The sequence below is a fragment of the Anser cygnoides genome, chromosome 8 (genome assembly GCF_040182565.1).
Source record: "Anser cygnoides isolate HZ-2024a breed goose chromosome 8, Taihu_goose_T2T_genome, whole genome shotgun sequence".
NCBI lineage: Eukaryota > Metazoa > Chordata > Aves > Anseriformes > Anatidae > Anser > Anser cygnoides.
In genome coordinates, this window is record NC_089880.1 from 30,790,522 (window position 1) to 30,816,371 (window position 25,850).

General features: G+C 55.4%; 1 protein-coding gene across 6 annotated transcripts; it reads right to left on the reverse strand.

The window, feature by feature from the left end:
* Nucleotides 1-4,396: 4,396 nt before the first annotated feature.
* On the reverse strand, nucleotides 4,397-24,830 carry KANK4 (KN motif and ankyrin repeat domains 4). 6 transcript variants are annotated; one of them, XM_067001726.1, is made up of 10 exons: nucleotides 24,740-24,829; nucleotides 16,076-16,158; nucleotides 13,894-15,804; nucleotides 12,841-12,952; nucleotides 11,258-11,488; nucleotides 10,581-10,668; nucleotides 9,396-9,615; nucleotides 7,492-7,634; nucleotides 6,132-6,332; nucleotides 4,397-5,766 (listed from the first exon to the last, which is right to left on the reverse strand). In XM_067001726.1, exons 2-10 carry the CDS (start codon nucleotides 16,089-16,091, stop codon nucleotides 5,668-5,670), a joined length of 3,021 nt encoding a protein of 1,006 aa, XP_066857827.1. In that variant the 5' UTR covers nucleotides 16,092-16,158; nucleotides 24,740-24,829; the 3' UTR covers nucleotides 4,397-5,667. The 6 variants fall into 6 exon arrangements, with proteins under 6 accessions (XP_066857827.1, XP_047918197.2, XP_047918199.2 ...); XM_048062240.2 differs by lacking the exon at nucleotides 24,740-24,829 and adding an exon at nucleotides 22,114-23,058; XM_048062242.2 differs by lacking the exon at nucleotides 24,740-24,829 and adding an exon at nucleotides 20,991-21,125.
* Nucleotides 24,831-25,850: the final 1,020 nt, after the last annotated feature.

Sequence of the window (25,850 nt, forward strand, 5' to 3'; positions counted from 1 at the left end):
TGCAGCAGGAACATCTCTGCTGTAGGTGTGCTCCCAGCCTTTTGGCGGTGCCACAACAGTGCTGCTCGAACTCATCTGTGCTGGTGGAAGGGCTGTCCTGCCTTGGTCTGAGGACCCCCTTGTCAGAGCCTTTTCTTTTAGCAGGTTCAGTCCCTCCTTCAGCATCAAGCACACCCTTAACAGCACCAGGAGCCACCTCAGGGCTGTTTGCATTTCCAGGCTAATTCTGCCAAGAAAAGTGCAAGTTATGTCTCCTTTTAGACTGTGAGACTTGTCATCCCCCGGGTGAGCTCCCTGCATGCCAGGGCGCGGAGTCTGTCCAGGCATCACCCCGCTGCCACGCACTGAGACGAGGCTCGGGCAGCCGCATCGCGGCGGGGAGGGCAGGGCCGGGCCAGCAGCAGCGGGGTAGCGAGGGGCCTGTGTCAGATTGTGCTGCTGCGTAAGGAATAGCTGTAATGCCTCTGCATTCCCTGTAATTAATCAAAGGGCGATTACCACCCTCGTAGTACGACACGTAGAGAGCCCGTTGAGGTAACATGATTACGCTGAGATGGAGCAGTTAATGTACCTTCGCCTGGAAGAGCTGGAATGGATTAATTTAACGTTACCCACGTATAAAACATTAGTTTTTACAGTTGTGCCGAGCATTGATATATAATTCCATTATCACTTTTTCCACGGTTTTGTACTTCCATATCCATAATTTAGCTGTATTTACATTCTGTTTAAGCATTGCTGTGGTCATTGTTTCCATCTCAGCAGCAGTGGGCCTTTTGTTTCTCCAAGGCTCACAGCCCTGCGATGCCCGCACCTCCTCGGGTGGTGACAGCGGAGATGCCCCGGTTCCGCAGCACCCCAGGCTGAAAGGGGAGCAGGAGCACCTCCCCTTCGCCTTCAGCCTCGTCGCAAGGGGCCCCTGAGCTCTCTGCTCCCTGCGCAAACGTGGCAAAGCAAAGGGCTTCAAGCAGTTTGTTCCTGAGTCCTGCACAGAAAGGCGCAGCGGCAGCACGAGCAATTCTCATCCCTGGCACCGCGGCCTCTGCTGGAGGTGGTGTGCCTCTGTAAGCGCTTGCTCAAAATTAAAAATTACATCCTTATCAAAGTAATTGTGCCAATTAAAACCACATTTACGTGTGTTATTCTGCTGTGCTTCCCATCCAGGCTGCCCTGGGCTGCCTGCACGCAGGCTGAGCACGGCACGCGCTCTCCGCCGTGCCCGACGAGCTCTGTTCTCTCCTGACACGATGTTCATGCAGGGCTGCAGCTGCTACCACAAGGAGGAGTTAGAACAAAAAAGAAGAGGGCTGCGAAGGCCCGGCGATAGATTTCTTCTGAAAAAAAGGTGGTTTTTGGGGAGGGCTGCTTCCTTGCACTTTGAGTGCGAGGGCTCTCTTCAGTCTCATAAAGCTTTCTGGCTTTTTTTTCTTCCTTTTTAGCGCTTGGATGTGCTTAAACATAGAAACTTAGTTTAGAAGCCGCGTTTGGGGTTTCTCCTGGCATTCTGGGAGCTGTTTTGCTGCAGGTCCTGGTTTATTTGTGCGTAGCAAAGCAGGAGCTCCAACTATCTCCCACTGTAAGGCAACAAAAGCCTGAAGCTGCATGGATCTGGGGGAGGGAGAGCTGTCTGCGTGTGTTTTGCAGTTTTCTCCGAGCTGTGTTCGGGCTTGAGTGGGGCCAGTGGCAGCAGTCCCTGCCCCGCTTCCTTTGCAGGATTTTGGGGCCGTGGCCTGGTGGCTGCAGCTGCAGGTGGGGAGTTTGGAAAGCCAGCCGTACCCTGCTGACCTGTGCGCCAGGTGTCGTACCTGTCTCAACGTGGGGCCTCAACCCTCACAAAGAAACATCAATCCTTGAAAACAGTACTCCCTGGGAGCATTTTTAAGTTTTAAGAAATCACTTGGTGTTTTTGCTGCGTGTTCCTGGCTGCTTTGTGCGCTGCTGGGCTCAGGTGTGGGGGGGAAGCATCCACACCGAACCCCTGGGGAAAGCTGTGTCTGTCCCTGCTGCAGGGTCCTGCGGTCCTGCAGCTTTTTCTGCCGGAATGTCACTAGATGGAGCAATTGACAAAATATTTAATTTCCGCTGCCTTCAGCCCCGGGGGCGCCCGCTGGGTGGCCCTGGGATGCTCCTGGCCTCTCGCTGCGGCAGCGCCTTCCCCTGCAGCACATAAATCTGCCTGTGCCAAGAGGCTCATCTACCTGCAAATATTAAACCCTAAATTCTCCTGCCAGTCACCGAGCTGCCAACGTCCCGCCTGCTGACCAGGCACTTTCTGCAGGATAAACGGGGAGGTTTGGATTTCCTCCGGGTGCGGAGGAGGAAGCAGCGCCCGGTGTCTGCGCCACGTGCTCAGCTCGGCCTCGCCCCAGCACCCAGCTGCTGCCCGCAGATGTTGAAGGAGCTGAGCCAAGGCACGGCCCGCAAGCTGCCCAGTAATTTAATTAACGGCACCGAGCCCTGCGTGGGGGTCAGGGCGAGGTGCTCTGCGCTCCCCGAGCTGCCCGGGCCCCTTTTGGGGGCCGGTGGCTGCCTTCGCCCCGCGCTGCCCGTGCCAGGAGGGAGGTGGAGAGCTGGCAGGCGCAGCACCAGAAATGAGCTAACCTCTAACAACAGCCAACCGCAACGTTTCAGGCAGCCTGGACAATGTTAGCAAATTACTGCAATCATTTCACCCCCTTTCCTGCAATTTACGGTCTCGAGGCGATAGCAAGCAGTGTCGGTGCCCCTGCGGGACGAACGGAGCCTGAGTCGGTCGCAGCGGCCGCGCTTTGCCGGGGCGATTCCATTCCTCGCATATCTCGGGGCTGATGTCACGGCGGTGCGGGGGCCTCCCACCTCCACCAGCCCCCCACAGGCTTGGATGTCGCCTCACAACCCCAGCAGGAGCCCTGGCAGCCCCATGCGTTGGTCCCCGAGCCCCCGGGGGGCTTTGTTGCCCCCCTGGCATTTCCCCATCCCGTACCGCCACCCACCCGCTCCATGCCTAGTGCACGGACGGACAGCCCTGGTGCCCCCAGGACTCCTGACGGGATCATGCTCGTGGGGCTGGGGGACAAAGTCCGTGTGCCAGAGGGCTTCCTGTGAAGGTTATCCATGAGCAAGAGGAAAAAACAGCAAATCCTTGGCAGCCATCCCATTTTCATCCCTACTGCGACGCTGAGGACTGCGCGGAGCGGCGCGGTTCCCACGGCCGTGGAGATGCTCCAGATGGGGCCATCGGGTTCCCTGCTCCCCTGCGTGCCACCAAGGGAAGGGACACGCTCGAAATGACCGTAAGGAGAGTGGAAAAAGCACGTGCAGTTGAGTTTCTCACCATCCTTCCCCTTTGGAGCTAATCAGGCTCGATGGTGAGCCTGTGAAGATCATTAGATTAATTTCTTTCCTTGCTGTGACTTAATTGTCTCCATTTGTACTGCTCAGAGCTTGTGCTGGGGATGTGTTTTTGCTTGGCTATATTTAGTTCGATTTCCACCATGCTATCAAAATACAGAAATTTGGGCTGGCTCTCGGGTGCTTCGTGACATTGAGATCCTGGGGATGATTTTCCAAATGGGAGCTGCTCCAAGGGCTCCTGCGGGTCGCACGCTGCTTTTACGAGTTTTGCCTTATTTTACGTAGCACCTGGGCTGCTCCTGCTCTGGGAGCATCTTGCAGGCTGAGAAGTCCCCCGGGGAGAAAGTTTGAGGGGAAAAGAGGAAATATGAGGCCGAGGAATGAAAATAAACATCCGGGGGCTGCGTGCGTTGAGCAGCCCGGGCTGTGGGGACAGAAATGCGAGGGAAGAGGGGAGGCAGGGGAAAGGCTGCAACCACTGCGTCTCCTCGGCGCAGAGCCACAGCACGCCTCAAATCAGGTGTTCTGTCCCCAAATTGTGCGGGGGTGAGCTCGGCGTCCCGAGGGGTCCTGCAGGCGGGCAGCTCTTCCAAAGCGACCCCGCTCCTCTGCGGAGGTTCTCCCACGTTCCTCACTGGAGGCCGGGAAGTTCAGCTCCCGCTGGGGGGCTGCGGGGTAAGCACCGGATCCCTCCCGCGCCCTCAGCACCAGAGTCATGGGAAAAACTTGGTGGAAATGGTCATGAAATGGCGATTGCAGGTTTTTGTTTGCAGCTGGGACCAGTGGAGAAGCTGCATGGAGGGGCAATGGGTGCTCAGTGCCCAGGAGGTAAATAGGGGCAACTCCTGAAAAAAAAAAAAATAATAAAAGAAGCCCTGGCTGTGCCTGAAGAAGCTAAAAAGTGAGTGGTTTAATGAAGTGTGTGTATGTGCAGTGTGCCAGGGGCTCCCTTCTCGGCCCTTTTGCTTTTGGAGGTCTGCCTTTGGAGGTCTCTCCATCCCTTCTGCCTCACACCCGGTGAGTGCTGCCCCGAGGGTAACAGGTACAGGAGCAACCACAGGTGGAAGTTTAACTCGGGTTTATTCATACAGGAAGAAGGTAACTCCACTGGGGATGGGGTAAATAAAGGCAAATGGATGTTCTGCGTGGCGAGCGCTTCTGCCTTAAAAAAATGATGGAAGCAGAGAGAATGGAGCAGACACCAGATGTCAGCTGAAAGAAGATTTGCTTTCAGCAGAGGAGATCCCCCGTCAGGGAGCTGTACTGTGTGCTGTCAGCTAGGGGCCAGTGACCGCATCCAGGCCCGACAGGGAGCATCCAGCGGGTGCTGACCCGCGACACGGCCCCGCGACATGACATGGCACCGCGACACAGCACTGCGACATGCAGAGACCCACGGCAGCGTGGAGCTGGTTGGAAAGCAGGGGCTGAGCCCTCCCTCGCTCTCTGTCAGCAGGATTTAAGAAAAAAGCCTGCCCTATGTGTTAGCGGGGGTGAGGCTGGACCAGACCCCTCCATCCAACCCCACCTCCTGGGCTGAGGTGGGCACCCAGCAGCCCAGGGCGAGGGGAAGCACGGCACGGCGCGGCTGTTTGCCCGCTCATCACCGTGTCGCCCTGGGCCTGGGTGATGCCAGCAGGGACCTGGCCGGGATCGCTGCTCCTCGCACTGCGCCCAGGCTCCGTGCATGCCGATGGGTGACGTTTCCCTGTCGGCTCGAGCTTAATTAGAAAAAAATTAGAGCCATATGGTTATTATGAATCCAGGCAAAACAATGTCTGTGTGTTTGGGTCTGCTGCACTCAAATATTTTCCTACAGCATTAATTTTTAATTCTTACATCAGGCCCGCATAAGCAAACATGAACGGGATTTTATGTCTCCCATAATCCATCCAGCTCGTGTTTGTTGTTACCTACACTGACTAATCACCGCCACCTTCTACACGGGGAAGAGCTAATAATAAATATTAGGACACAAACTTACAAGTTAAATGCGATACAGGTAAGTGCTTGATTAAAAGGCCAGCCGCCACCTAAGGCTACCACGACTAAGTGTTGCTTTCTAATGGGCTTTCCTCCTTCGATTCGGCCGCCGGAGCCGTGCGGAGAGCAGAGCACGGTGAGCGTTAACACAATGCAATCCGGAAATCGAACTCTCCAAACCACCATTTGAGCCACTTGTGGCAACAGGCATGGCTAAGGCTACACAAGCAGGTTAATGAGGAGAATTAGGCTCCAGGCATGGCTGCGGGTCATCAACCCCCGTGTACTGCGAGAGCCTCGGTGCCGTGAGGCCGAGCCTCTCCGTCCTGGCCTCCTCCTCCTCGCTCGGCGTCAGGCGGAGGCGCTGGGGCCGTGCTGGGCGCGACGCAGCAGCGCGGCGATGTCTCCGCGGGCGCTCCTCTGGGCAAGGGACAGCGCCGAGTCTCCGTCCTGAGGGAGGGACAGGTGGGCAGCACTCAGATGGGCAACCCGTGTGGCTGCGGCCCACCTGAAGTCAATTAACCCCGGCCAAAATCAATCAGCACAACCAAAATGATCAGCCCACAAGTGATGCGGCCCTGGGGCTGTTCTGAGGGCACTGCGCCAGGCTGGGCCCCTTGCCCCAGGGCTCTGGCTGGGATGTGAGGTGCTGCTGTGCCCCAGGCAGGGGCATGCCGCTGAAAGCAGTGCCCTCAGTAGAAAGCGGGCTGAAATCGCCGTTTCCCACTTAAAACGTATCACTTAGGATGTCAAACCCACGTGAGCCCTCCCGACGCGAGGCACTGAGGCTGTGCCGGGGGCCGCGCGCGCCTCACCTTGTCCGTCAGCGCGAGCTGGCAGCCGGGCTGGGCCAGCAGCAGCCTGACCATGTCGGTGTTGCCCTGCCGGCAGGCCACCATCAGCGCCGTGGTGCCCTGCTCGTCCTGCAGGTTGACGTCGGCCTGGCAGGACAGCAGGGCCCGCACCATGTCCTCCCGCTCGTGGCTCACCCCCAGCATGAGGGCGGTCTGGCCTCCCTGTGAACGCACCCGCAGCTCAGCACCGCTTGCCCCGTGCCTACTGCCTGCCCGCTCACACAGGTGTTATAACAGTGCATATTCCTACTGCATATGTAACAATATCGCCTGTTATTACCACATATATATTATTATAACACACATTCCTGTTGCGTATATAATAGCAGTGCATGTTACTGCATACAGCCTATGGTATTTATATTATAATCATGCATATTCTTATTGCACACCATGTATTGTTACATATTGTTATTATGGCACATTATTGTATATTATTCCATACTACTGTTAAATAACACTGGGGCTGTCAGAGGTACTGGCAACACACCTCTCCTTGTTAGCAGCACGGCTGCACCGAGGCTCTGCAGCAGCAAAAAATCACCCAGCTCCCAGCTTGTCCCAGCCACCTCACCCCGCTGGACACTTCAGCTTAGGTCTGGACTAACTTTTAGGGCTGTTTGAAAGCAGAGCTGCATGAAGGCATTGCCACCGCTGAGACCCAAAGGTGTGACTCTACAACAAAATGGCTGCCTGCCAGGAAAGCAGGCCCAGCTCCCGGACCTGAGGTCCACACCGAACCTGGTACCGCTTCTACAGATGTTAACTTTCTAGCTCCGGAAAACTATTTTGCAAAATTTTCAACCTTTTTTTTGTTTGTTTGTTTCTTAATATTTATCCAGCTCTCGCCTCACTTCGCAGGGAGCCGTGGGGTGGCCACTCAGCGATTTAGCTGGGGTTGCTTTCGTAATTTTTGGAAAACAGCAACTCCTACCCAACATCTACCTCTGAGCCTCAGCCTGCGGTTCATGCAGTACAAGTCACTGGAATTACACCCCCCTGAAATGTGCCTGGGGACACGATGTTGAGGGGGGTTATTCCCTCACTAGCGTGTTTTGCTCAGCCACAGTCTGAATTTATGCCGCACCCGCCCCCTGCGCTGCCCACCCGCTCAGATTTCACCAAACCCTCAGCAAACATCTCCCAGGGCCGCCTCCTCCGGCCAAACCTCCTGGCTCTCCTTCCAGCCCGGCCGACTGTGGGAACAACAGGAATTTGGCCATTGTGGTCGTAAACAAACGAGCAGGAGCTCAGCCGGCTTTGGTTTGGGAACATTTTTGCCAACCACGCGAGCCCTGCAGACCCCCTGCACCCCACGCACCTGGGCGGCTCGCACGTTGACGTCCCCCTCCTTCAGCAGCCTCATCACCACGGCCATGTCCTCGCTCGTCTCGGCGGCCGCCAGCGGGGTTAGCATCACGGCCGTGTAGCCCGCTCGGTTCGGCAGGTCCAGGCGGCAGACCCCTGGCAGGGGGGGGGCACAGCAGGGGCGAGCAGGGTTCAGCCCCGCCAGGAACCACCCAGAGGAGGGAGCCGAGGGAAGGGAGAGCAAAAGGGAGACGCGCGATGTGTGGCGTGGAAGGATAAGGTGGCTGTGGCCGCAAGGCCAGCAGTGCTGCCTGCACTGGGGGGAAGGATCCGACCGAGAACCGAAGCTCGGTCAGCAGCAATTTTCATAGTTATACAGGATTGAGCCTTATCTGCATTGCATATCCATTCATTAAGGGTCTTGTGAGCACAGCATTAAACGACCTTTATGTATGTTGCTACATTTAATTATAATTCCTGAGGTCAACTCAATTAACTTTGATGACCAAATTATAGCCTAAAACAAAAATGATGGTGGATCATTTTATGCCCTGGGCACCCACCAGGTGTGGAGCTGTTTGTTTTACCTCCTCAAAGGAGGGAGCAGCAGAAAGGTGAAGGTCCCCTAAGGGCGCTGCACACCTCATCTTGCCACGCTTTGCTCATCACTGGGGTTTAGCACCGCTGGCTCAGAGGAGCTCTGGAAGTATTTTCTAAGCTCTGTCCTGGTGGCTGGCACGTCCACAGGGGATTTGGGAGCTCAGCGCCATCGTGTGCATTGCCACCAAGAGTGTCCCGACAAGGAGCACTCTCTGCTGAGCCTCTCGGCACCAAAAATCTTAGAGTGTTTTATACTCTGGGATTTCAGGCCTGGTTTTTAATCTGTTTAATTTCCAGGCGAGGCTCTTATGCTGGCAGTCTGACCACCGGATATCTCCACAGCTAATCACTGAAGAAATGGATGAATTTCATAGCAAAATGCAGTTTTTACTCTGAGGCCTTTCTCATGCTGTTCTCAAGGACTTAATATATTTTTTTTTCAAATTGAAGGGCCTGTGTCCAGCTACAAGGATCCCACTGGCACATGGTCTCCAGAAGCACGCTGCTCCCCGTGTTTTGGGTCAGGGCAAGCTCCTGTGACAACAAGCCAGCAAGCCTGTGACAACAATGGGCACATAGATGTGTATGATAATATGCCATTTCCCTAACATTTAACGATTGTCTTGCCCATGAAAAGAGGCCAAAGTGCCTCTATTCTTTCTGAAAGTGCGTGCATTTTTTTCCCCCAGTACACTCTCAGCTGAAAGTCTCTTTCTTTGCAATGCGAGCTGAAAGTTCAATAGTTTAAAATGCAATTTTCCTGCAGAGCTGTGAGCTTTGTTACACTCGGGTCTGAGCCCCCAGCTCCAAGCCACAACATGGCACTGGCTGCTACAAGATGCTGGGGGAGCCCCTGGAGGGACCAAGCAGTGCAACCATCCCATCCGTTCCCCTTGCCCACAGCAACCCTGAGCCGTTTCCAAAGCCCTCAACACTAATGAGCCTTAATGCTCTTGATGGGCCTCAGCTGGGACCCTCACACACACCCATGAGCTATGCAGGAGGGTGCTGGTCTCCAGCTCACGCACATCTCCTGGATGGACCATGGATGGCCCCATGCTTGTCTGCTGGAAGGCTCCCGGGCATGAAGGTTGTAGTTGGTCCCCAGCCCACCTCCCTCTGCTCCTGACTGGACTTCCCGGGCGGACCTGAGACCCCATTCACCATTTGCCATGTGTCGATGGACCCCGCTACCTGGCTCTGCCCACCACGGTCAGGCCCAGTGGGACCATGCCCTGTCAGTGAGAGCAACACAAAATGTCCTCCGCACCCGTACCCAACAAAAGCCATTGCCAAGCAGAGCGCTGCTGCTCCTACCTGTGTCCAGCAGGAGCTTTGCAATCGGGAAGTTGGAGTGGGAGACGCTGTAGTGAAGAGCTGTGTTGCCGTTCCTGTCAGCCAGGTTGACCACCGCCTCCAGGAGCTGCGGCTGGATGGCTCCCAGCGCCTGGAGGTAGGCTGCGACCGCCTCGGGGCTGGAGGACTTGCGACTCGACACCCGGAACCACTCCTGGCAGACGGTGCTGAGGACGTGCCGCTGCAAACGCCACCGTCACCTTACCCCCGGGCTCTGGGCGAGCCAACACCCACTCCCCGCCTGCCCTGGTGTCTCACGTGCTGACTGTGTGGTGAAGCACCTACCCGTGACCCAGCCTAGCTCTTAAATTAATTCCTTTTATCAAAATAAAAGCAATAAAACACCCAAAAATTGCTCCACCACCTCAAATCCACAGTGACCACTGGTCCTCCAGGGGCAGGTCAGGGCTGTCCTGCCCCAGGAGCAGCCAGGCCGCAGTTTGGGGCCTGCACCCCACATGGCACAGACCAGGCTCCGGACAGTCTCCTTCTCCACCTGATACAGCAAAGCACCTCATGAGAGAACCACCCTTAAAAAAAATAAAGTCCAAAATATGTTAAAGCTTAATGAGCAGCCACTGGAACCAATTAGTCACGGGGAGTCTCCCTGTAACTGTGTGTACTGCCAGGGCCATCACTTCTCAGAGGGGCTGAGCAAATTGCTTGCTGTCCAGATGGAGAAAAACGGGGGAGAAAATGGTGCTGTGAGTGGATTTGGAAGCATGGTGCTAAAAATCCCTTCCCAGCAGAGCAGAGGGGTTGTCATCCTGCAAACCTGCCGCTGCCCTGGCTCCTCGCCCTGCACCACTTTGTCCTGTGCTCTGGCATCTTCCAGCCAGTATTTAGCTTGTGGTTTTGTGATTGCTGTTATAACTTAAGGGGGAAAGGAATTTCCTGTGGTAACATGAATGAGTAATCAGAGAAAGCTTTCATCTTCTTCTTCTTCTTCTCCCCCCCCCCCCCCCCCCCTTCCTTTCTTTTTGGCTATTCTAAACCAACTCAGAGGTTATCCTGTCCCATCTCCTTACCAAGCTGTCCATGGCATGGTAGGGCGCAGCCTATAATGCACCGTTAGGATAATCTTATCCATTAAACATAACAGAGAGTGGGAACTGCATTTGAAATTTGATTGAAAAATATCTGTACCAGATGCTCGTCACTTGTGGTCCTTATTTCTGAGAGGTGCTGGCTGAGCAGCTGGCAGTCGGCAAGGAAATCTTCCGAGGGTTTGCATCTAGAGGGAAAATACTTTTGTAAGCCCAACATGAAGCAGAACTTGCAAGTGGCATTGAGGCAGGAAGGATATTGTGCAGTTTAGGTCAGAATACTTTAAACGCTTATTTAAGCACTTAACTTTAGGGACACAGGTTGTCCCATTGACCTGAATCAGATTTTAGATACAAAGTCAAGCACTTTTTAAAGTCTTTAAGTCCAGAGTCTCATATCTGTACGAACTTCATCTTTTACAAGAATCCTTAAGCTGGAAAAAGAAATTTTATCCCTGAATCTGCAAAGCACTTGACTTAGAAAGTTTACTTGAGGAGGGAGAAATGAGCTAATTCTCACCAAATATGACTCACTCCGCCTTTTCCACAATCAACTGTTGGGCCTGAATCAATCCCCACTAGATTGTGTAGTAACTCAGAAAATATTTAGCTCTTTAAAAGCCTTTTCCCGTGTCTCCAGAAGCCAACAACTGCCTTTCCACTGAGGACATGAAGCACCATCCCCAGCCCTGCAGGAGTGACCAGACAAAGTGCCATACCTCCTGGGGGTTTAGAAATGCCATGGAAAGCACGCTCACTCCTCGGCTTTCTGGTTACCTGTCAGCCTTGTGCTCAGTGCCAGGCGTTGCTTCTGCCACAGGCTCCTGCAGGTCATCATCTTCACGTCTCTCCTGCGAGGAGGTGCCTGATGAAGCCCCCTTGCTTTCACCTCCACCTTCCTCCTGTGTGGGCTCCAAACCGCCAGCTCTTCTCTCAGTCTCGCTCTCCGCGTCCCCCTCCGATGGGCTGTCTTCGCAACTTGTGTCTTCGCTTGAAGTCGTTTCGTAGCTATTTGAGGACACCACATGTTACTCACTCCTCTCCCATCGGCAACCACATGGCCTGACCAAGACTCATTGAAGACACCCCCTGACTCCAATGGGCCTTGGATGAAGCCCGGTGTGATACACAAGTTAGAAGGTTAGAGCCACAGCCAAACCTGGGGTTAGTCTTTTTTTGTCTTCTTAAGGCAGCGGGAGCACAATAGATGCAGTTAATTAGCAGCAGGCAAGGTTACTTCAAGGACTGCTTGGTTGGTTTGAAGGGATGGCCACCACACCAGCCCCAGCATGGCCAGGCGAGGGCTCCATGCCACCCACCCACCACGAGAAATATGGGCAGGTGGCATGTTTGGGGGTGGCAAACTTGAGGACCACTAGGCAAAAACCGTGCTTGCTCCTCCAGCAGGGACTTGAGTCCACCTTTCAAGTAGCTCTGCTAGAGACACCTCTCATGATTGTCCGAAAGTATTAATAACAATACTATTTTCCATGAGACAGAACATTTAACTCTGATGGATCCTTCTCAAACTTGTCAGGATTCCTCTACTTACTACACATTTTACCCCTACATTTCAGTGACTGATAGTAGAAGCTCTACTCAACAAGAGTAAGTAAAACCTGATGAAGCCAAGAGCAGTAGCCACTGAGCTGGAAACTGGGTGGGGAAGTACCTGTGAGCAGAAACCAGCATTTAACCTTGCACACATAGCTGTGTGCTCAGCAAAGGCAAAGTGAAATTTCTGCCCTCTCCAATGCCAGCACAAGTGTTTCTTGGTAGAAGAGGTGCCCGTGCTGCAATCAGAGCTGCATCTACAGCACATGTTGTTGGATCCGGTTAGCTCAAAGGCCGAAGCGAATTCAATACTGGATACACAGGGAACTGCTTATTGGAGCACAAACTAAAATACAGATCTCCTTCACCCCAGGACAATTCCTTGTTTACTGATCGTTTTTTCTCTCTCCCAGAACCAACTTTTGTTGGCCGTTGCTGGAGTGCAGGGGTAGGTTAGTGGCAGCGTGCCCACCCAGGCAATGCAGACCTCCTCCAAACCCACCCAAGTTAGTGGACATCGTCCCATGGGCCCAGCTGGGTTTGGATGAAGCCCGAAAAGATTGGTGTGCAGAGTATCGGTCCCCAGGGGTGTCTCTCAGTGCCCTGAAAACACCAACATCCTGGTCTTTTCTACAGGGTTACTTACAGGTTATCAGGTTAAAGAAGGGATAAAAGAGGCTCCATTTCAAATGGCCTTTTAATCAAGAGGTTTGGAGAGGAAAAGAGGAGAAAAAGAATGACTTCTTCAGCGATACAGAGGACGTTACATGTTAAAAGGCAGTTTTATCTTCTCAGCGGATGCTTACCCACCATTTACCCCAACAAACTGAAGATTCTTTTTGGTCCCATTGCCTCCTGCATGGAAACCATAACCCTTCTTTTTCATGATAGATTTAAGACTTGTGGTTGGAGAGATTTCTAGCAAAATACAAAGTAACAGATTAATTAAGCAGTTGTGCCGTAATTATCAATGATTATTCGCAACCTGTAGCAACAAACTACAAATCATAACCGTAAGCATCTTAGTACTTCATCTTACAAGATTCTTTTTACACCTTGCAAAAAAGCTGATGTATCTGGCCACAATCTGAACCTGCCCGGACACCTTAAAAATACAGGTCTCAAACATCTTCAAGTGGCTGGGAATAGAAAGTGACTGGGAATTATATATGTGTTCTGCGAATATAAGTAGGCTTTACTCTTGTAATATTTTTTTTCCCAATATTTATGTTACAGCCCCGCCCATAATACTATATGGATGAGTCTTTCCATCGGAGTTTGAATCGTCTCACTACGTATTGCTATTACATGTCACAGCTATTTGTGAGGTCCTTCTGACAGTGAACAGGGAGCCTTCAGTTTTGGATTCTCAGCTTTATAAAGCTAAAATTATTCTGTTTGAACAGCTGTGTGACTGGGACAGGTCTGTTCCCAGCCTAGCTGCTCAGTTCGCTTGAACTGGTTCTGGTTCTGGTGAACTGATTTACCCCAGAGCATCTGATCCCTGCATGCTTGCAAATTGAGGTGTCCAACTGAGAAAAATGGCAAGCGGGGTTATTTGATGGAACAGCCACAAGGATGGCCACTTTTGGAAGTGATCCTTTGTATGACTGAGTCACAGCTTTTATCAGCTTTTACATATTTTTGTTTGCTTTTTAATTTATTTATTTTAAGGTCACATGGCTTATGAAGACAGGAAATTTGCCTTCCTCAAACATACATTTTTAGGAGGGGCTATTTCTGATCTCTTGCATACTTGTTACACCTCTGAGCTCCACTGCATTGCACCTGCCTGACGCTCCATTAAATGGGGAGAGATTCAGCCCGGACACGTTGAAACCTATGCCAATGTTATTTACCCAACTGTTGATAGTGCGTGTTCGAATTCTCCTTATCTGCTGGCCTCTGCGTAGAGTAGGCAGACAGCAACGAGTTTAAGGAATTAACTAATTGGTTCTGGATGGAGCTGAGCTTGGAGGCCGGCTGTTTGATAGCGCTTGCTAGCTCGGGGTAGCCATGCTCCAAACACATCCACTGCTCCTGCAGCAGCTCCTGGATTTTCTTTACATATTGGCCTATGGGGTCAACAGCAGGGAAATCTTTGTGGTCAGGGTGACCATCATCTTCCATCCCATCTTCAGTTTTATCTTCATCAAAGCCTGCCTTGGTTTTGCCTGTGTTTGAGTCAGTTTTTGTTGCTCGATAGCTTGCCGCAGTCGCTGCATGAGCAGTGAGACTCCGGGTATCGTAGTTATTTCTCTGGTTTTGGTTGTCATCGCTGAATTGCTCGTCAATCTTCAGCTCAGTTAAGCACGGGGCATGAAGGCCAGGCTCCAGGTCATCTTCGGTCTCTGTGAGCTCAGCAAAATGTCCAGGTCCCTCTGTGCCACCACCTGCCCATCCCTGCTCTCCCTGAGCACTCACCTCCACCGCCCGTGAGTTCATGTTGTCCGCTCTGTGCACACCGCACCCGATGGATTTGGTGGAGAGCGGGATATTTACATTCACACCCTTGTCATGGGCTTCCTTGGAGCCATTCACGTGTGAGGGTTCGGTGTTCACCGCAGCATCGTAGTACTGCAACGTGCTGCTGCGCCGCCCAGATGGTGCCGTGGCCACTTGCGTGTTCTCCCGGCACAGCTGCTCTTCCAGCTGGGCTTTGGAGCTGGCCAGTAACTTGATGCTCTTCTCCTTTTCCTTGATCTCATGATCCTGCTGCTCCAATACTGCTCTAATCTGCTCCAGCTCTTCTTTCTTCTTGCTCAGCTGTTCCTCCAGCGTGGCAATCTGCTGCTTCAGAGCGGCAATCCCACCAGGCTCACCTGCCTCTCCTCCCCGTTCCTCGTCCTCTTGAGTGCGGGCACCCCCGTATTCATCTTCCTTCAGCACACTTGGAGCGATTTCACTTATGCTTTTCTCCACTCTCCCAGGGCTCACGCTTCCCTCTGCGAGCTGGGGGGCACCCGGCGAGGCTGGCACCATGTCGGCAGCATCACCCTCCTCAGCCCCACTCTCCACCACCACCTGCAGCTGCTGCACCGCGGCATGCTGGCCCTGCCATGGGGGCTGTGCGGGTGCCCTCTCCTTGGGGACCTCCCCGTGCCAGCCCTCCCGCACGGGGCTGCCTTTTCCTGGCTGCTCCTGCTGCTGCAGGAACGCGTCCTGGGGCAGGCTCGAGGTGATGCCGTCGGGTGAACGCAGCGCGGGACGAAACGTGCTTTCAGGGCAGCTCTCATTGTCACCAGGCTGGGAGGGTGACCGGAGGGGACACAGCTCGCACCCATCCCCAGCTGGGGGCTGGCCGGGCAGCAGCGCCGCAGGCATGCTGGAGGCTCGCAGCAGCTGCGGCCGCCCCTGGAGCTCGTCCTCCCAGCGCACCAGCTCGGCGTGCCGCCGCGTCTCAGCCAGGAGGGCTTTCCTGCGGTAGCTGGGCTCCTCGCCGGGCACGGGGGGCCGCGGCGTCTCCTCCGCCCCCAGCGATGCCTTGCGCTGTGCGCGGCACGAGGTGGCCAGCCAGCCTGGGCCAGCGGCGGCCGCGTACCCGCGGGAGCCGTTCTCGGGCAGGCTGAAGTTTCGGGGCAGCGTGCTGAATTTCGGCTGCTTGGCTTTGCGGTGGATGTGGACCCTCCTGATGGTGTTCCCTTTCTCAATGTCGTCCACATACTTTAGGAAGTCCAGGTCCAGGTGGAAGCCGTACGGAGTCTCCACGGAGTAGGGGAGGCTTCGGGGCTGCTGCCCGTCCCCGTTGGGCTGGGGCGGCTGGCCGGTTGCTGAAACAACCACAGGGAAAAGAAAAAAGATTGAATTTTGGAAAGCTGCTAGATCAAAAATAACATGAATTAAGTAGGTGTTCAGAGCAGGAGGGAAATGACAACGACAAGCTCTGCTTTGACACTCCTGGCCCTAGTGTGCATCTACAGAAAACAGTTAATCTACGGTATTTCTGGTAAGAAAATTACTTCCGGGCTTGTTTTTTTTTTTTTTTTGGTGTGGGTTTTTCAAGAAACGAACAAGGAAACAAACATCCCGTGACGGCCGTACCATCTGTCTTCTCCATGGTGTGGTCTGGTCAGGCTGTCAGTGCCCCATCCTCTGACAAGCTGCGGCAGATGAGCTGGTTCGCCCTTGAAAAAAAAGAAACAATTTTAATGTAAAAAAGCCCCATCATCTGAACTTAATCCATCCTTAAAGCCTTCCACTTCTTCACAGGACCCCCCTCGCTTCCTGTGCTCTGCAGCCCGGCTGTGCCTGCTCAGCACTTCCAAGCGTGCTCGAATCAATAGCTCCTTCGCCGGCGGGAACCACTCACAGCCACATCCCAGGGAGCTCCTTCTGATGAAATATCCCTGCATTATGGATGGTTTTCACTGTGAAAGAGAATGGAGAGGTGTTCAGGAGAATTTCTGTTGGGTTTGAGAGATGGCACAGGGGCTCTTTGCTGATTGCTGTAAGCTGGATGTAGTCTGCAACAGCTATCCTACATAAAATATCATCTCCTCTGAAAACAGCACGGGATATAAACGACACACAGAAGTGACTGGATTGCTACCTTAAAAAGAAATGCTTAGCAACCAAAGATTTAAAGTAATGTTATAACAAAACTTAAAAAAAAGAGCATGAGACCTCACCACATTGCACTGAGACACAGACAAATTACGTTCCCATCAGGGAGGATCTTCGGGTGGAGATCTGCCTTTATTCCTGCTATGGGGCAAAAAGTGAGTTTTTCTGTTGGAGATTTTCCTTCGAGCATCTAACACGGTTCCAGGCCAGCGAAAAGCTTCTTGTCCAAGTGCATACCTGGCCCCAGGGGAATGGCAGGGCAGGGCCACGCGGCCCCCAGCCCACGCCAGGCTGGCCAGGCAGCTGGGAAGGTCGCCGGGGCTGCTCATTTCAGAGCCCCGCTCACATTCACCTCACTGACCAAACTCGCAGGGTCTGAATTCATTTTCTGCTCTTCGTGTTCTGCCTCCATAACCTCTTGCACTTGGCTGAGCTTCCAGGGCTCCCCACGAATGGGCTCAGGCTGCCTTTGCCCCTCGCTTCGCCTGATGCCGCACGTGTCTGGCCCCGGTCTCATTCGTCTTCCTGGGTTTGGAACTGTCTTTCAAGACCTCTGGCTCATTCCCCATCCCAGGAGAAGCTCTGCCTTGCTGGCCTTCTCCAGCCTGTGTCTGCCCAATTCTCTTTTTCTTACATGATTGTTTTTGCATTTTGTAACTCCTTTTGTAGCTTTCTTCTGATGGAAACGGTGAGGTAAATGGGTAAGGGTATACAGAGCACAGAGGTGCTGCTGTTATTCTCTTCTGGAAGCACTGAAATGACTTTTTAACTGCAACGTGTTTTAATGATGTTTTAACTACAACGGCGACCAGCCGGGAAAACGCCGTCACATCCCGCTGTGTTGTTAGCGTGGGATGGATGCTTGGAGAGATCAGAACCTGTCAGAGGAACCATCAGTTCTGTCCTTACGCCAGACAAGTTCATGGTCAGTTTATGGCCCAGATGGAAAGCTCGGAGGGTCCCCAAGGCAAGGAGACCACCAGCGCTCTCGGGAACACCTCCAGGAGCCAGTACCTCCTGCCCCGTGGAGCCAGCGCCGCGCGGACCGACAGACGCCTGGTGCGTTCCTGAATTAATAGCACTTTTGCTATGAAAGGCAACGTCTTCTGTCTCCTGCCAATAAATAGCAGGCGCCAAAACAAGCACTAATCTCTTCCTCAAATGTGTTTTTTTTTTTAAGTTTTCTGATTACAGTCAATTACGGAGCGATTAGGAATCCCAGCTATGGTCCGACCAGCCACATTTCACTCCTCTAGGTCGTTTACTTAGAGGGAGGGGAAAAAAAAAAAGCCAAGCAATAGGACGCTTCTTAATATCTAGATAATTACACCTAATTGGTTCCTTTATGAACTGGCTGGGTCCCAACTCTGCAGTCCAAATTGCTGCTACGACTTTTCTCTTTTGACCGACCTACTCCAAAATCACCTCGTAACAGGATGTGGAGCATCCCCGGCCAGCTCGTTGGTGCTCCTGTGTCCCCTTGAGCCGTCCAGGAGCAGCAGCAGCAGCACCTTGGCCCTCATGGGTGCACTCGGTACCTGTCCTGGTGCACGGCAATGTCCTCGTGCGTGGTGATATCCTCGTGCATGGATGTGTCCTCATGCACGGCGGTGTCCTCACCCACTCACCTCACCCCCTCAGCTCTGGGAGTGCTCGTCCAGCAGGACTCTGGCCAAGACTCGAGGACGGGCAGCACTTTCTAGTAAGTCTCCATCCCGCTACGCTGAGCCTGGGCCAGGTTTGGGGTTTTGCTGGCTCTCCCCCTGAAGGACACCGCTTTGCTCTCCGGGCGGGCAGCATCGCACACGCTGCAGCGCTGAATTTCAGCTTTACTGGGCAGAAAGGCAGCGGGGACGGCCAGCCCAGGTATGAGTGGCGTTCCCTTTCTCAAGGCAGCACGAATATATACACAAAAAGGGAAATCGAGAAGGCAACAGCACTGACCGAAGGCATCTCATTGCCGCGGGCAGCCGCTCACAGTGGCAGTGCGCTGCCTTTTACACAGCCGTGCCTGACGCTGCTTCTTTGCAGCCACATTTAACCCTTCCTTCCCCTGCACCCCTCCCTCGCTGTTCAGCCCCCCCTCCCCGTGCCAGCACAGACGAGAGCAGCATCGCAGCCTGCAAGATTTACAGAGCAAATTAACTGACCCGCAGAGACGAATAGATACAGATTTCACTCGCTGTGAGCATCTTGCTGGTGGTTTGAAATGAGAACCATTTAACCCTGCGACTACAGCAAGCAGATAACTCACCCCCGCTGAGCAGCGCATTAACACAGCCTCATTAGCTCTAGCACAACATTATTTTTTTTAGCTCTGCTTGTCGTTTTCTCCTGCACTGCAGCAACCGGCGTTCGCACCTTGTTGCAGCAGGAGAATGTCCGCCAGGACGGCGGCGTGTCCCGTTACCTGCTCGTGCTGCCCCTACCACGCGTGCCGCCCTCCGAGGGCTCCGTCCCCGCGCTGCGGGCAGCGGCTGAGCGCGCCGTGCCGCAGCCGCGCGGCTCCAGTTGTTAGAAAGTTGGTCAGCTGACCGGTGACCTTGCTGGAAAAGCAAATACAAGTTTACGACAAGGAGCACAAAAGAGGGATTAATTTTCCAGCAAGCCAGCGCATCGATCTCGCGTGACCTTCCTGAGGACAGTTCGAGCCTGCTGCATCAAATTAGCCACTTTTCACGGCGCGTTTATCTGTTCCACAAAAACACCGAGTGCTGCTTGGGCTACCACCGGCATGTCCCCCTTATCAGGAAAGATAATGTATAAAAAGGTCAATTATTAACGAAACCCCTCCTATTATACCTGATGCTGCAGGCTGCGCCCCGGGCTGGCTCTCTGCCGGCTGCACTTCGCAGGCTGCAGGCATTAGTTATTCTGCTCGGCGCCGGGCGCGGAAACGCAAGCAGCTGCCACAATTAAAAGGCAGCCTCTTGATTAGCAGCCGCAGCGGGCTCGGCGTTGCGATCAGTCCTGCTGCAGCCCCGCTCCCAGGCACTGCCGACCGGAGCAGGACGGGGCGAGCGGCGGCTGCCCTGCTGCAGGGAGGCAGGGGCACAGCCCCGTGCTGCCGGGGCCAGACGAACCAAGCCACCCTTTCGCACCGGGGGTACTGGTGCCAGCTTAGATTTCGGGTGGGGAGCCAGCCCCCGGGGCAGACACGGCGTGCTTTTGCCTGCTCGTGATAGTGCACATCCCGCAGCTCCTGCCCCGGGGTTTCCGTAGGGCTTTGCTGAATTGCTGGCACCCCCAGGCTGGCAACAGAGAAATAAAGTCAGCTTCTGCTCTGAAGTTCCCCAAACGTGGCGCTTTCCAAGGCGGAGTTTCGGGCAGCAGTGCCCGCTGACGCCAGCTGCGCCCGCACCCACGTGGACCCAGGGTGCGAACGGGCCGGGACGGAGGATGCTCGGCGCGGGGCTGCTCCACGTGCCGGCTTTCGCCAAGGACTGGCAGCACGAAGCGGGGCCAGCGCCCTTCCCTAGGGCGTAGCACAGTGTAACCAAAGCAGTCGTGTGAGCAGGGAGAATGCCTGGAGGCACTGCAAGGCAGCGCTGCCGGCACTCCGTCTGCTTCTTCTTACGCGACTGCAAAGCGGGACTTTGCCCGCCGCAGCTTCAAGAAAAGCAGAGCTCTGCCTTCGCAGGAAGCCGAACAGCCAGGAAACGTGCAGAAACGGAAGCAGCGCGGCCTTGCGAGCGCTCCCCGAGGCACGGACGGGTTAACTTGTACTCGAGAACCGCGGGACAAGCCCCGGAGCCTGCCAAGCGCCGTCCTTCCCACGCCGCCACCGTCGGCACCCATGGGTCAAAGCGAGCTTTGGAGCACGCTGGCTCGTTGAGTGCTTTCTGCAAGTATTTTGGGGCCGATTCCTCTGGTTTAGTTACACTTGCACGTCTTTTCTGAGCATATTGACGGGGGTTTCACCACACAGAGCAGCAGGACGGAAAAATAAACGCCTTTCTGTACGGCACCGACTTTAAAGTAACACTCACAGAATTGGTTTTCTTTTTCCACTGAAAAAACCTAGCAAGAAACTTTGGTTTGTAGCATTTCCTCCTTGCAGTCACACACATCAGACCTACATTTTCTGCCAGATTCAATCCCCATGGGACTGGAGAAGGTCTTCAGGCCTGTGTCCCCGTATGTAAGCGGCAACTGCGACTGAACGGAGTCAAAAACGCGAATGAATTAACGACGGACTGGCACTTGATGGACCTAGGGCACCCAGCCCTGCCTGCCTGCATGCTCCACCCTGCTGAGTACCTTGCTCAGAGCAGGAGACGGGAGCATTTCTCCCTGGCCATGGTCCCGACGGCCCCGCCAGAGCGAGCGTGGGGCTGTCGTGTGTTCAGACACCCAGAGGGCTCCCACGTGCCGCGCTCCGGCCGCCTCTCACCTTGTGCTCACTCAGGACAGGGGACGGCGGTCTCAAACCGCTGCTGCCTCACGTTACGGCGTTTGCTCCGCAGGCTGCTCCCGCGGATGGCAGGAACCAGACGTCCCCGAAACACCCCCCCCGGTCCCTCCCCGTACCCGCCGGGCCCGCCGCAGCCCCGGGGTGCCGGATGCTGCGGCGGGGAGCTCTGCGACCGCTCGGCACCGCCGGGAAGCGCTGCACCCAGGCGGTCTGCGGGCTTGCACAACGCCTGGCGGGCACACCGAGCACGGACACGGCCTCCCTCCAGGGGAATTGCTGCCGGAAGGATTTTCAGTTCAGTTTCACCACACAGGAGGAAAAGCGGCGCGCTGCCAGTCGGCCAGGGGCACCCGCACGGGTGGGAGCTCCGGCACGGGAAGGAGTTTCCTTCCAGGCGGAGAAATACAAGTCTGAAAACTCCGTGGCACTAACTAAATGTAAGCAGTCTGTAGGCCCGGCTTGCCTTGCTTGTTGGTATAATTAAAAAGGTTCGTACAAAGGGCGAGAAAGCAGGATTCCAGCGTAAGCCATTTGCAGCCTCAGCGGCCAGAAGGTGGCTTGTGAAGGTCCCCGTGCCTCTGCTTGGAGGGACTCACAGCGGAAGCAGCGATGGACGTGCCTGCAGGAATGCTGGCAGCCGAATAATTCGCCCAGCACCACTTATTGAACATCCCGATCGCTTCCAGGGTAACTGTGCAGCCCTCTGAGTCCGGCGGCACTCAAACGGCCGCCCCAGGCGCCCTGTCAAACAGCGCACTGACGGTGCGGATATCCCGATTTTATTAAGCTGCTTATTGCTGTTTAATAACAGCAGCGAGCTCCCTGCCAGCACGTCCATTAGGGACGGTTCAGGACGAGACGGGGAGTATCAGATGTCCCTGCTCCCCCTCTTTTATGGCTCACCGGCTGGGGAAAATGATCACATCCATCCCCTGCTCTGATAACCTCTGTTAGCTGACCTTCAGCTCGCTCCAGCTACGGTCTCAGAAAGGCTTTGGTCTGTTCTCACGGTTTTATCACGTTCCTTGAACCTGTGGCGTTCTCCCTGAGGTCTCCTTTCCCAGAGCCAGGTAACCCAAAAAAAAGAAAAAAAGAAAACCACCTGCAAACATGAATCCGAAGCGCTCCGAAGTCAGAAGGCAAAGAAATTCGGAAGTTTCTCATTTCTCGCGTTTCCTCTTTCTGCCTCAATCCCTCCACTTTGGAGGCTTCTGGCCCTGCCCAAGCTGCTGATTTCCTTCTCCTTGACCGGGGACATGTCGTCCTTCGCTGCCCCGTTACCAGGTGTGGCCATCCATGGGGTCAGAGAAGCTGGCAGCGACTCAACGACAGCGGGGGCTGTCCTCGGCTTGGCCAGGAGTTGGTGCCCCCCAAATTTGGTGGAGGAGGAAGGGAAGGGAGGGTGCCCTGCTGCGTCCGCTCCCCTCGGTGCTTAGTCAGAGACGAAAACTCTGCGTTTGTGGAACTGGACAAACCCACAGCGATACATAAATAACACTTCCTAACCCCACAGCCTGAGAAAGCTCAAAAAAAAAAAAAAGCGCGGCTGTGGTTGCCCAAAGCGAGCTGTGGAGCCGGGCTCTGCTGTGGCTGGCGCTGATAAAGGTCCCTCCATCAGCACATCCCATCAGCTTCAGGGTGATTAAACCCAGAGCAGTCTTAAAAGCCCTTCTGCAGCTACACGGGACCCCGGCCACTGGAAACCCCTCTGCAGGCTGATGGGGGCAGCAGGGGACGGACGCGCCACTGCCCCGCAGTGCCGTCGGGCAGGGGGGCAGCAGTCGGGGCTCTGCGCTGAGATTTTTGTCCCAGCTCACGCTGCCGCTCCCCTCGCTGGTGCTGAGGCGCGTGTTCAACGGAGGAATGGGCTGAAATTATAGATTTAAACCAAGCTAATTCAGAAGACCGGAGCCACCCCGCGTTTCACATTTCTGACTCCAGCAACCCTTCATTTTGGCAGCGTATTATCGTAATAACTTGGTCCAGCTTCGTTTTCATGTGAAACCTCAGATGCGTAGGACTTGCAGACTCCGGAAACATTAATTCCACCGAGGCCTAAAATAAATACGGATTAAGAAGGAGCTCTCTGCATCTGGTTCCTCCCCGTCGCTTTGTCTCGGAGACGGCCGCGTGCGAAAAGTTGGAGCTGGGACTCCTCGCTCCCGCGCCCCAGCCAGGCTCACGTGTTCTTCGGGACCGACCGAAACCTGCACCTCGCTGCTCCCGGCATCGCTCGGGTGCCAAAATCAGGTGGTGTGCGGGGCAAGCCCCTGCCCCTCGTCCCTGGGGGCTGGCCGATCCCTTTGCTTTGGACCCAGAGCCACAAAGACGTGCTGTGAGCCAGGAGCATCCCCGGCACCGCGATGTGCCGGGGGGAATCTGTACAAAACCTCCACGGCCAAAGCAGCGGGGCATGGCCCAGGTTCTCCCAGCCGTGTGGTTTGTCGCTGCTGTTTCTGTTCACAAATAACTTGGAAACTCTCAGAGCGGGGAACGGGAGGGCCCCCGTGAGCACAGCACCAGGCTCACTCGCTTTCGTATTCCGGTTTCAGGATTATTTTAATTTATCCGCCACCTGATCGCTCCTCAACCACAAATTCTCATGCAGCGAGCTGCTCATCACTCAGGCTGTCATTCTGGCAGATGTATTTATTTCTGAAGTATTACAGCCGAAGCGACAGCTAATCAATCACGGACCTGAGGGCACGGGCTCCCCCCTCTGAGTTGCCGTGTCGGGGAAGAGATCAGATTTTTCCACCAAGTCCATCCCAAACCGAACGCGAGCCACAGGGACGACTACGAAACGGGCGCGAAGGCGGACGCTGGTATTTCCCCCGGGGCTGCCCTTCGCCCTGCCCTCTGCTGCAGTCCCTGCGCTGCGCGTGATGGATTTTCGGATGCTCGACCTTTCACTCGGAGCTAAATATTTTATTTCTGGGTTAGCCGGCGGACAAAGGAAACGCTTCCCAGCAGTGCCATGTCCCACAGCTGCGTGCTGAGGGTTATGTCTGCGTGTCCTGGACGGAGGCACCGGAGACGGCCCCGTGCGGGAGCGCCCTTGGGGAGGTGCACATCACGCGGGGCAGCTGCCTACCGCCTCGAGCCCACTCGCGTGGCTCTCGCCGTCATTCCACCCTCTTGCTGCCGCCACCTCATGCCTCCCCGGGGCACCTGGGGGATCTGAGCGCCTGGCCTCTGCCACACGGACCTCGGTGACCCAACCGCCGTCCAGCTCCGCACGGCAGCGCCCTGCTCACGCTCGGCGGTGGGAGCCAGGCGTCTCGGCGAGCTCAGCACCCTGAAGCGCGTGCTGGGGTGGTCGCTGCGGGGAGGCTGTGCCCGCGCCTCCGCTCGCTGTGGGGGTGCAACGAGCGGGACCCCCGCTCTCGGCCCCCCCAGGGATGCGACGCCTGCGGCGGTACCGGACCTAGGGCCAAGCCCCGCGGGACAGCAGGCTCGCGGAACCGGAGGCAGCAAGGAGTTACGGTGCCAGGAGTTTCAGCGGGGAACGGGGAGAGGCTGGAGGACACCGGAGCCCCCCCCCCCCCCCCCCCCCGCACCCCAACACCCCCCGGCAGCATCCCCGCGCGCTGCGCATCCCCCTGCGCGCCCCCAAAAAGTACCCCGGGCACTTCTCCCCGCCCCTCCCCGGCCCCAAACACGGCCCCCCCCGGGACCGCGACCCCCCGATCGCCCCCCCAAACCCCCCCCCCCGGCCCCGGCCCTACCTGGCAGCGGCCGTGCCGCGGCCCCGCTGCCTCCTGCGGGCGGCCCCGGGCGCGGGGGGGGCGGAGCGGGGCGGGCCGGGGGCGGGCACCGGGGGGGGGCCGGGGGGAGCAGGACAGAACCGCACTTTTTTTTCTTTTCCTCTTTTTTTTTTTTTCCCCTTTTTCCCCTTTTTTCCCCCCTTTTTCCCTCTTTTTTCCTTTTTTCCTTTTTTTTCCCCCTCTTTTTTTTTTTTTCCCCTTCTGAATGTGTTACTGTGCTGGGTTCCTTTTTTTTTTTTTTAATGTTTTATTTATACTTTTCTAGCCCAGCAACCCATCCTGTTTGCACAGATGCAGATCAAAAGCAGCGGGAAGGGGAACCGGGGGCCAGGCTGCATCTGCACGCACTGCACCCACCCAGCACCGCCCACCCCAACTGGGTCCCGCACCTACACCCTAACGGGGCAACATGGAGAAAACCTAAAGGCGGCACGACATGAGCTCTGAGCCTCCTCGGGCATTTATCTCACTCCATGGGATCTCCCTGCTTGTCAGCTGCCCGCCCTCAGCTGGCCACTGGGCCGAGGTGCTGGGCTGTATGGTGCTGGGCCCTATGGTGCTGGGCCTTATGGTGCTGGGCCCTATGGAGCTGGGCCCTATGGAGCTGGACCCTATGGAGCTGGGCTCTACAGAGCTGGGCCTTACAAAGCTGGGCCCTGCAAAGCTGGGCCCTGCAAAGCTGGGCCCTACAGAGCTGGGCCCTACGGAGCTGGGCCCTATGGAGCTGGGTCCTATGGAGCTGGGCTCCACAGTGCTGGGCCCTATGGTGCTTGGCCCTACAGTGCTGGGCCCCGTGGTGCTGGGCCCCGTGGTGCTGGAGCTATGGGCTGCAGAATATGGCCCCTGGCCCTCATGACACCTCCATGGAAAAGGGTGAGGGGATGAGAGCCAGCACCCAGGGCAAGGCGTCTGCAGGCGAGCGGCATGGTCAGGGCTCCCCAAGCCAAGCTGGCAATAGTGCTCCCATCTCCCCATAGCTGCAAAGAGGTTTTTTTTTCACCAGCATCACCATCTGTGGAGGTGGGAGATGACTCCCACACTGCTTTCTCCTCCCGTTCCCAAACAAACACAT